At 46.5% G+C, this 11,622-nt stretch overlaps 1 protein-coding gene across 1 annotated transcript in view; it reads left to right on the top strand.

Moving 5' to 3' along the window:
• The first annotated feature begins 2,812 nt into the window (after positions 1-2,812).
• The window catches only part of LOC142575151 (lysyl oxidase homolog 3-like), a 31,623-nt gene continuing 22,813 nt past the window's right edge, over positions 2,813-11,622 (top strand). The window contains exons 1-3 of the mRNA XM_075684220.1: positions 2,813-3,098; positions 8,687-8,871; positions 10,311-10,493. Coding sequence (XP_075540335.1) covers positions 2,861-3,098; positions 8,687-8,871; positions 10,311-10,493 — 606 coding nt within the window. The 5' untranslated portion in view covers positions 2,813-2,860. The remainder of the gene's footprint in view (positions 3,099-8,686; positions 8,872-10,310; positions 10,494-11,622) is intronic.

The following is an 11,622-nucleotide window of genomic DNA, read 5'->3' as shown; positions in this document are numbered from 1 at the left end:
ATCCCGCGACCTCGTGCTCAGCAGCCCAACACCATAGCCACTGAGCAACCACGGCGGGTTGGAGCATTCAATGCAGGTGCACTTTAACCTGCTGGTCCTCAGGGTGAATAACAATGCAGCGGTGGCCTTTAACTTGCAGCTCCTTGAAAGCAGCCAGTTTCCTTGCGGCTTCCGCACTGTCGAACGTCACCGCCCACACATGGTTGATCTGGTACGCTCCCAACGCCACGACCTCGGGGAGCACACCAGCGTTGGCGAGGGCGTCTTGGAAATTTTCGACACTGTAGGGCCTCACCCGCACGTCGCCGTGCAAAAACAACGCGTTTATAACAACGCGACCGGTCACCGGGCTTCAACCACCAACATATGAAAAAAAAAAGAAACGCCGCCCCCCGGGAAGGCTTGAACCTCCAACCTTTCGGTTAATAGCCGAAAGTGCTAGCCGAGTGCGCCACGGATGCTTCTTTCCCCCTTTATTACCGGCTTGGCAAAAGAAGGTATATTGTAAATATTACATGGCCATAAAACACTAGTCAATTCCTGACCAGTGTGTTGTGATAAAAACGATGTAGGTTAGTGAGTTTATCCAAAACAGTTAGCCAATCAGGAGGATCACTCTGTGCAAAGAAAAATTCGCGTATATATATATCACACTTTCAATTAAGTACTGTTGAGCAGGGGTCTGAACAATGCGCTCATGTTTAATATCCATACGCGTTCTCCGTACGTTATGCATGCACAGAAGCATTAATAGATCGCCAGGCACCCCCCTGGTACAGCGCATGGCAGGAAACGTATCCCGAATGGACTTATCAGCGAATCCTTTTTCATTCTGCGTTTCAGAACATCTCACAAAAACACTTCATCATGACAGTAGAGAAAGATATGCTCCATCGTCTCCGGTTTTTTGCATATGAAGCAATTCACAGGCCAAGGTGCAAATATGCCTTTGCTTTGCAACCACAGCTTCACTGGGAGAGTGCCTGTGTGTAATTGGAAAAAGAAAGATTTAACAGAGGCTCTTACCGGCATTCTTTTACTCTCTTAAGAACATCTCGTTCTGAACCTAAAACATATAAAGTACGATACAAAGGTACAGGCAAGAATACATAAACAAGACCTTTGTGCAATTTCTTGCTAGTAACATCGGCCTGATATTCATTTGAAAATCTCGCGTTTAGTATATCAAAAGACGTGACCAGTTCGCGCAAAAATTCACTTAAATATGCGCTCTATGGTACACAAACGTGCTTTTCCGAGCGTGAAAGAAGCCCGAAAATACACGCAAAAATTTCCGCCCGACCGGCTGCTCGAGGGATTTTGCGTATATTCGTGGGCTTCTTTCACGCTAGCAAAAAAAAAAAAAAAAACGGATGTAGCACGTATTGAGCAACAAAAAGCTGTAACGGGAGTTTTTCGTGTTGTTCTACAATTTTCTCATTGACACTTTTCGTCTAATTATAATATTTGAGAAGATGATTAAATAATTAGGACTAATTATATAATTAAGCAGTATGCAAAAAGTAATCTATCTCCAAGCGACGTCAAACAACATTACCTTGGTTTTGTCGAGCTACGTGACATTCGCATACTTTTAAACTCTGGCTAAAGTTACTTGGGACTCCTTGTATGTTTTTCTACGTGGGGCCATCTGTCGGAAAATGGGCCACTCTGCATATTCGATAAAACAGGCATTTTACACTCAGTAATTTATTGAAGGGTACATTCACAACGGCGTATTTTTTTATAGATTATGTCTTGTGTGGGCTGTAGGGTGTAACGGTGTTTCTCTTGTCAATAACTTCTGACTTCCGATGATGCTACATAAAAATATGTATTGACAGACCGGCCTACGTAAGCGTAAAAATTACATAACGGTAATGTGAATAGACGATTGTGTATTTGTGTAATTCCCACAAGAGGCTAGCCGTTCCGTAATTGGCGTTTCGGGAGAAGCTGAAATAGAAGCGCAAGTATCGATTCTCTCTTCTTTGCAGCTTACGTCAGTCTGATGTGTACAATCTTGTACGAGTCACTAGACTCCAAGTGAATGAATGAAATAAAAATGGAGGCTATGTGATGTGAATTATCGTATTCCTCCTATTTGTTATCTGCCGTGTTATGAGCATAATCAAAGGCTAATGCAGTGGTGACGTCACCTTCGCTCCTTCAACACAAGCTTGCCCACTGTAGACGCTAAATATTTTTGTTGTCCTTGTCATGTGCACTAAAACTGATTTCTTTGTTATGCGCTTCATGACCTTTATTTGAACTGTAATAAAATGCAAAGGGAAAATTCTGCGATTGCGCTATCATACCCTGGACAGCCTGCTATAGGTTGTTATATTGTGAGTAACAACCATATTTAGGGTATTTCAAATCGCAAATGCCCTTGCTACTAGATTTTGAGTTCTGAATTGCAGAAACGTAAAAACGTTCGTTTGAGTGGCAATTCTACTGACAACGCTCCACGGACGCCCTTTGCCAGAGGCGTCACTGGTCCAAGACAGAGTGATTGTGAGCGTGAGCTTATAAGCGAGCGGGCGCACCGCTACACGCTCCTAACGGTTTCGTTGCTTTGCCCCGCTCGAGCTAATATTATAAGTGACCCATGGGTGCCAAGGGAGCCGTAGCAATTGCCCCACGCAAAGAAGAGACCGTTTGATGTTTCTCTCCTTTTACCACGTACAACGGTGCACGAATGGCGGGGGATGAACCTGACCGAGGTTTACCATCGCGGGACAACGGCGTTGAAGGTGACTGCGCTACACGGTAAATGCAGCCCTAAAATGTCCCGCCTCCACGCAGGCAGCAGCGCCTCGCGGCCGCGCTGAGGCTGTCGCTGCTGGCCGGCGTCGTGATGAGCCTGGCGCCAGCAGCGAGCGGCGAGGACGAGGGCAGCCTGCGGCTGGTCATCGGCGCTCGCGTGACGACGCACGAGGGCCGCGGCAACGTCGAGATCTTCCACGCCGATCGGTGGGGCGCCGTGTGCGACGACGAGTGGGACACCCGCGAGGCGCAGGTGGTCTGCCGCATGTTGGGACACGAGAACTCCTCGGCCCGCGTCACCGTCAACGCACACTTCGGAAAAGCGCTCAGTGAGTATCTATAGTGCCTTACCTATGTTTTTTTTTCTTAGCGTACGAAAAAAATTCCCGCCATCACTTTCTGAATCATAATTGAGAAATTTGTTTTTGCGCGCCTCCGTTGTTTGCGGTCTCCCAACTTTTCTGCCACCAAACCTTCTATTGCTTTTTACTTATCCCTATTGCGGACAGGTTTCCTTTACCTGTACCCTCTACCCAATGGCTGTACCCTATGGCTTCAATCCCTGTACCTAATGGCTTCAATGAGGCCATCGGAACATAAATCGATAGGACGGTAGACATTTTTACTCAAGGAGGGTGGGGTGAGAGGCTAGTCGGTAAGACATATTTTTGGGAACTTAAACTGCTCTAGGGACGAGACACGGAAGTGCGTTCGTCCTGTCTTCTACTTCGGTGTCTTGCACCTAGCGCAGTTCAAGTTCCCCAAAATAGATATCTTGACGTTCTAATAAAACATGCTCCATCGTTTCCCCAGCGTTGCCGCAGCAAGCACATGCTTCTTCTCCCTTTGTGTATCTCATCTTATATATATGCATTATAATGCGTCCTGATCTCACTTCAAAAAGTAAAGAGCTTCCCTTTGAGTTAGCATAAATTGATTCCTTTCCCGATTTTACTTTTCACCACGCACGTAGTTACTGATAGCTAATTTATTTTAAATTGCCGCCACCCAGGAGATTGTCTCAGCCTCTGTTACTTGGAGTTTAATGTTCTTTGTTGCCATGTTGTTTTCTATTCCGGTCGCATACTTGCTGGTAAGCTTCCTAGTTCTTTTCTTCCGATGGGACTAAATATTTTTTCCTTTACAATTACTTGAACACTAACGCTACCCACTGACTTTCTTTCATATTCCTCGGCCATTTTTCGAAATTGATATCACTCTGAGCTTCCCTCACTTCAAAAATTGTCCAGCCCATATCACCCCGCACAGCTTCATTTGTAGTCTTCCCGTGAGCGCCCAATGTGAGGTGTCCCATTGACCTTGAGTTGCCATCGATTCATGATTGTACCCCTCATTGCAAGCAAACAACTGCATTTCCAAATGCAAGTCCTGGAACCATTACACCTGTATCCCCATTGTGCTCTGTTTTTCGTTATGACCACATTTTTCTTTCCTGTTGTTATTATTGTTTTCCGCTGTGTTTCCGTATATCTGTTGCCCTCGTTGATCCATAAGCCAAATGTATGTGTAGAGGCAGCGCCACTGTTGGCCAACCGCACAAGTGCAGTTCCAAAACACGCATGCTTAGAACACAGGAACCTTCTCGCCTACGGTTGGTGTCTGCATTGGAGCCATTTACTTTACGTCGCTGGATCGAGACAGTTTGGACATGACAACAGCGTTGTATGATCAGAAGGTCGCCACCAGCTTCCCAGCTACTTATAGCACACGCTCAAAGCCAGGGGCGGCATTCACTAAACTGCGCTATTCGTACGCAATTTCTTAGCCAAAAAGTTCTTACTCGAAGTTAACAGTGCAAATGACGAGGCTGCGCATTTAACTGAAGGCATGAGACCGAGGAGGAAACAAAGCTAGGATTAAAAGACAAGAAATGAAAGAAGTGCGGTCGTCTGATAGCATGATCGCACATCATGCATATGGGGTTGTGGCTATCTTCTTACGACAAATCACTGCACACCCCTACGACAGTTTCCTTATATATACAGCCGTATACCGTATACAACACCTTATACAGCGCCGACAAGCTTAATCGCGCTCGCCCGTTCACCGCAACGGCGTTAGAAGAATCCGAGTGGAAGTGCTACGCATTCTTTTCACACTTCTGCGAGAAACAGCACTGATGGACACATGGTGACATATTTGGTGCATAAGGAGCGCTCAGCAGACCGCCACCCAGGTCTGCCAGGTTAACCCCACCTATATACATCATTACCAACACCATATTACAAAGCGAATAAATGTTTTTATTTCGATAATAATCAGGGAAATAAAAAAAACTTCAAGAATATATAGTTGATATGGCCTCAAGGCGACCAGCACCCGTATGTTCATCGGCATGGTATGTGATCGCGCTGCACATGGTTGCAGGTGCGGTTCTAATGCCGCGTCATGGCTCAATATCAGCTCCCTCGGCAGGCGGTATCCTCTATAAGGTGCTGGTCGACAATGTCGTCGAGTGTCGATCGACGACTAAACGCACGCTCCCTTCGCATAGGGTCTCTGTCGAGGGATTTGTTGATCTCTGTCGAGTGTAACCCTGAAAGAGAAATACAGAAAAAGCCGACGCTACCAACATTCCCAAAATAATGACAGAAAACTTCATTATACGTAACATCCACACGTGCAAATTTCCCCGCCTATCACACTTTGACATGGTATCAGCGTTCATCGCTGCTATTTTGCTTTTCCTCAGCTGATAAAACATGATGATGCCTCGCACCAGGTCAACTCTTTGTTTTGGCACATTCAGGGGGACGCATTCAGGGCGAAATGCGCAAAAACGCGTATGCATCAATTTTGGAGACCGGTAATCAATAATAGGTTGTTGATGTCAGGGCCTGGAGCTCGTAACAACGCCATCTGTGATAGCACAACTTGCACCACGTAAAAGTCAAGGCTTATCAGTCAACATCATCACGACGCTCAGCGCCAAGGATGCCATAAATTTACCAGTCTCATAAGTACGCGTGCTACCAGCCCTGGTTGCCCAGTGCTATGGTGTTGGGCTGCTGAGCACGAGGTCGCGGGATCGAATCTTGGTCACCGCGGCCGCACTTCGATTGGGGCGAAATTGGACAACCGTGTACTTAGATTTAGGTGCACGTTAAAGAATCCCAGGTGGTCGAAATTTCCGGAGTCCTCTAGTACGGCATGCCTCATAATCAGAAAGTAGTTTGGCACGTAAAACCCCACAATTTATTATTTTTTTTTTAAATTTAAGGACAGATGGTGAAGTGCACGTGAGAATACAGGTTCAAGAGGGGGGGGGGGAGGGGGACTTTGGGCCAGTTGGTCCGACACACTAGGGAATGCAAAGGCTGCTACCCCAAATTCAATCAAGCCGTAATTGTAGGACGGGGAGACTCTAGATATGAGCGAGCAATTATGGAAGCGGCACACATGCGCAGACTTGGGCTAGACACGTGTGTAAGTGAGCCTGAGGTGGCTCTCCTAAATAAAGAAGCGCGGTTTTTGATTAACCTGTGATAGTTTATTTTTTGACCCTTGGGACTTTCCATAGTCATCTAGGGTGCTTGCGGCCACGTGTTTCATTTTGTTCATCAGTAAGTCAATGCACGCTGAGCGCAGATTCGACATTTTGCTGCGATGTGTTTCATGGTGAAAAACCTCAGTTGCTAGTTACCGCTCGTCCTGTCCACTCCTTCGTCACGTGGCTTCTGATGTCGCGGTTCTTTTTCCTCTTTAAACACGTCAGAATACTGCACAGCACCGTACACGAACCACACAGCGGTTCAACATTCTTGCTGGTTTCGCATCAAATTGGTTCAAGTCGTTGACCTTACGACACTGACGCACTTTGTTTGGAGCAGTCACTGCACATAGGCGCATAAAGCACTAGGCCATGGTTGGGGTGGTGGTATCATTGCGGCTCCCGACGCCGTTCTATAAACAAGGAAATGCGGCCTCGTAGTACGAAGTGAATTGCGGCTCAAGAGCAACAGTTCGTTAAAATTCCGCAGGAAATTTTGGGTGGTGTAAAACGTCATCAGCGTATTTTCATGTTCACTGCAGGTCGAAGACCACTTCCAGCGATCTCTCATTAGCCCTAACCTACGCTAGTTGTTTCTAAGTTATGCCTGCAAATTTCCTGATTTCGTCACCCGACCTAATTGCCTGCCGTCCTCGACAGCCCTTCTTTTCTCCTACATATATAGCATCCACTCTGTATATATAATAGACCATTGATTATCTGCTTTATCAATTATGTGACTTTCCCAGCTCCTATTTTCCCTCTTAATTTCCACTAGCACTCATTGCTCTCGGATCCACACCGCACTCGTCCTCTCTTAGCGTTAGGCTTATCATTTTTTTTTGTTCCATCGCTTGGTTTAGCGCTCCCTTACTTATTCTGAAGCTTCGTTGTTAACCTCCAAGTTTCTGCCCCTTATGATAGTACTTGAAGGATGGAATGCTTGTACAGTTTTACTTTCGATGACAGCGGTGACTCCCGGTCACGATTTCGTAATTCCGGCCGTATGGAATCCGACCATTTTCATTTTTCTGTAAATTTCCTTCTCATGATCAGGATTCCCTGTGAGTAATTTTCCTAGATAACGTTACTTCTGTACACATTCCAGTGGCTGACTGCTTATCATGGATTCTTGTTGGCTTGACAGATGATTCAACAGTACCTTTGTCTTCTGCATATTATTCTTTAACCTACACCCTTTCTCGCTTAAGGTCATCAGTCAAGTGTTGCAATGTGCCCCATCGTTGCTGAACAGGACAGCGTCATCGGCAAGCTGAAGTTTGTTGAGATATTCGCCGTTGATCACCGCTCTCAATCCTCAGATAGAAGCGCGCGCCATCCTCGGCTATCAGTTGTGGCCTCTGGCCAATCAGCCACAACAGCGCGTTCTAACGCCTACCCGCGTCAGCTCGAGCGGCGCAGATAGACATAATTATGTTCCTATGACTGCTACACCCCTATCGCAGAATTTCTTCTTGAGTCGCCATCTGCGACGGCTGTTTAGGTTTTGTGAATCGATTTACCCTTACTATTGGCGGAAGTACTGGAGTTCGCACCTGCGCGACCCTTACATAGACGCCTTTTATCGACTAAAGCGCTCCTCTTTGAAGTGGCGGACATCGTAAGCTCTCTGATCTTACGAATAGTTTCAGCTTTGTGGATACGCTTTTTTCGTCAGATTTTTCTTACGCAGAATTTTGTTCGTAAGTTCGCCAAGTGAATCCCGGCCCAGTTATCGTACTCTATAGTGGCGTAGGGTAAATGGCACAAGCTCGCTTGTGAGTGCACAGCTGTCGAGCTGCGCTGAGGAATGTGAAACACGACAGAACAATAACACATGTTGACTACGTGGATGGTGCGGACGGTGAGCCCCAGAGTTAAATGCTAGCCGTTTTAGAGTAAAAGCCAATAAAATGATGCCATCTTAGCCTAGGACGATCTTTAGTATCCATGCCAGCAAACAGCAAAACGAACACCAAGCCTCACACAACTTAAACTACATTCAAGAGATAATATACTAAACCTTCCATTGGAATAATCACACAGGCTCTACATTCTATGAGGAATCTAAAATCTTTCTACGAGGCAAATTGTTGAACGGGAAAGCTAATTTAGAAATCCCCTTTTCATCCAAGTCAACGCGTGATTAGTAATGATTGCTGGAAAACGACTTCTGGATTCATTGTCGTGCATTGCTAATGACAATGTACCATAAGTGCGGTGATGAGCTGAGCTTACAGGAAACTGAACGCAAGCCTATTTTGACGTAAGGAGCCCAATCACTGCTTTTTTTTTTTTTGGCAAATAGCGTTTCTTTATTTCTTCGGCGATCGCGCCGAACCAGAACACCCATGGCATGCACGCGCACCACACAACCTTGTTTTTTTTTTTTCCTCTCCCTTCCAGGACCTATCCTGATGGACAACATATACTGCACCGGTGAGGAGCGCCACATCGAGGAGTGCCCTTTCGACGGGTGGGGTGTGCACGACTGCGGCCGTGACGAGGCAGCGGGCGTCGAGTGCCAGCTGCCACCCCCGCCGACCACCCCTGGTCCGCCATCGCCTGCCATCTTCAAGAAGAAGATAAGAGTAGGAGGCGATTCCCTTTCAATCTGCACAACATGCGGTCGTACCGAAGAGTGCTTTCCCTTAACGAACTATATATATATATATATATATATATATATATATATATATATATATATATATATATATATATATATATATATATATAGTCTTAGCATAAGAAGCCAACAAACACTGACACCAAGGACAACATAGGGGAAATTACTTGTGCTTAATAAGTGAAGTAATGAAACGATAAATTAATGGAAATTAAAGTGGATGAAAAAACAACTTGCCGCAGGTGGGGACCGAACCCACAACCTTCGCATTTCGCGTGCGATGCTCTACCAATTGAGCTACCGCGGCGCTGTTTTCCCATCCACTTTTTTTGGGTATTTATGTGGTTCATAAATCATGTGGTTCATCTATCAACTGCACCCGTTTCCTGCAACCAAGACGTGGAAGATCCTTGGCACACCACCTTTTCTCCTTTCCTTAACCGCGTAGAAATCGTCCATCCTGCCCAGCCTCAGGTGTGGAGGCAAATTTGTTAAAGAAACTTGGGAGTCATTACGCGACGACTGGCCGATGATTCTCACATGCGCGCGCTTCACCTTGGGAGAGAAAGATAGATACCTAATTATTATTTCAACTATACCCGTCTTTCTTTCTTCATATTTATACTCTGCCAAGGTACGTCGTCGGAATAACCTTACATGCACCGAGACAACCCTGAATAAATAATAAAAAATATAAGGAAGTATGGCGGAGTCCGCCATTCCACGCAATTAAGTGCACTGCTCGTTTTTTTTTTTTTTTCAGTCATTCGTATACAGCCACGATGCCCCTTATGCAAGTGAGTCTGCCGAAAGGCAAAGCGAAGCAATACTGTCAATGATACTCGCGGGTGATTGGCCACGTGCACGGCGAAATTACGTCTTTCGGAAAGTGCCGCCCTCGACACTTCTCCTACACACGTGTAGAAAAGGAAACTGGACGAAGCCTACTTAACCTCCCTGCCCTTCGTTCCTTTTACTCTCCATCTATCTCCCATACAACACGCTCTCGATATTACTGCAGTACCATCGGTGACCACATTACCCGTCGTGGTGGCTTAGCAGCTTTGGTGCTGCGCTGCTAAGCACGAGGTCGCGGGATCATGTCCCGGCCGCGGCAGCCGCATTTCCATGGGGGCTAAATGCAAAAGCGACCGTGTCCCGTGCATACAGGTGCACGTTAAATATCCTCTGGTGGTCAAAATCAATCCGGAGTCGCCCCCATTACGGCCTGAGTCATAATTAAATCATGGTTTTGGAGCGTAAAACCCCAGAATTAAAGTCAAGTGAATCGGTGACCACGGGACACAATCGAATACTTTACACTCCGCGCACTGCTCCCCCCATTTCTTTCCATTCGCACTGGGTGCTGTCGGGGCATGAACGCGGCCGCATCTTGTCTCGCAGACCCGCAGCCGGGGCAGCGTCAAGTTACGGCTAGTCGGCGGCAGGACCCGCAACGAGGGCCACGTCGAAGTGTACATACCCAAGCGTGGATGGGGCACCGTGTGCGGGGACGGCTGGGGCCTCCTCGAAGCAGCCACAGTCTGCCGACAGCTGGGACTCGGCTACGCCGACGCAGCCATCCAGGTAACCCGGATAACTCGAGAAAGTACGAAACGTCGTTATGCACGGTCTTTCCAGCATCCAAAGCTGTATGGAGCGTTGATTCGGCGATGCTCCGTCCGTAGTCATACAATTCCTTATACGTGCGACTTTCACCTCCTTGACCCGCCAGTGCCATATATCGCCGCACGCGCGGTACTGGACGGACCAAAGCCTTGTTTAATAATAGCGTTATTGATTACTGACATGCTTACTCCACATTTAACCTTACGGCAAGTTCAGCGCCGCACAAGTTCAAGTGAGACGCTCGAGCGGAACAATTGCCGGCATGTCTTGGAGAGGTGAGCACCGCCTATAGCTAGTCTGACGTCCTGTTGCTCTTCCTCCTGGAAAGTTTCCCATTTTCTTCGCTAAGACTTATGTTACTTCTACGCACCGCCGTCATTTATTTTTTTGTATTTGTTCCTTGTTCCTTTCTCGCCGTGTATTGATCCACATATTTGTTTCTAACCCTACCATTTATTTCCGAGTTTACTGCAGCGCGCATCAGTGTAACAATTTACGAATAAAAAAAATTAACAGAATGCACGCTAGGAGAGTGAATATTGTCCAGCGGATTTTCCCTAGGTAACCGGCAGCGTTCGGTTTGGGTTGTACACACCGCACTGCCCCTCTTGCGTACCGGTCCAGTTAATTTCTGACTTGAGCTCCAACTAGACTTCCACTCTTTTCCCGGCGAAGAGCTCGAGTCGTAATGCTCTAGCGTTATGAAGCCCACTCTGGCGAAACACTGACGAGTGGCAAACAGCAAAAGTGCAACACTAGCTCCGTGGTTGTCGTACAAAGCGGCTACATTCTTTCGTTTTGCTGCCAGTGCTCTTTGCCTTCCTCACTTGAGAGGAAGCTTTAGATACGACCAAACTCCGACGCGGCTTATTGAAATACGTGTAAAACGCCGAAACACTTTTCTCAGATAACCAAAGGTGCAATTTTAATTAAATTTGTTGCGTTTGAGAGAGAAAGTTAAATTTTATTGACTGTTGGAAGCGGAATTGCGATTTAGGTACCAAATTTTTTAAAAATAATTTTAAATAATTCGCAAGCTCGAAAATAAAAGCAGACGCACGAAGTTTATAAACTAATAGCTCTTCAT

This window comes from Dermacentor variabilis, chromosome 1 (assembly GCF_050947875.1).
Source record: "Dermacentor variabilis isolate Ectoservices chromosome 1, ASM5094787v1, whole genome shotgun sequence".
Taxonomy (NCBI): domain Eukaryota; kingdom Metazoa; phylum Arthropoda; class Arachnida; order Ixodida; family Ixodidae; genus Dermacentor; species Dermacentor variabilis.
Note: the sequence above shows the minus strand (reverse complement) of the source record. Positions and strands in the feature narration are given on the sequence as shown.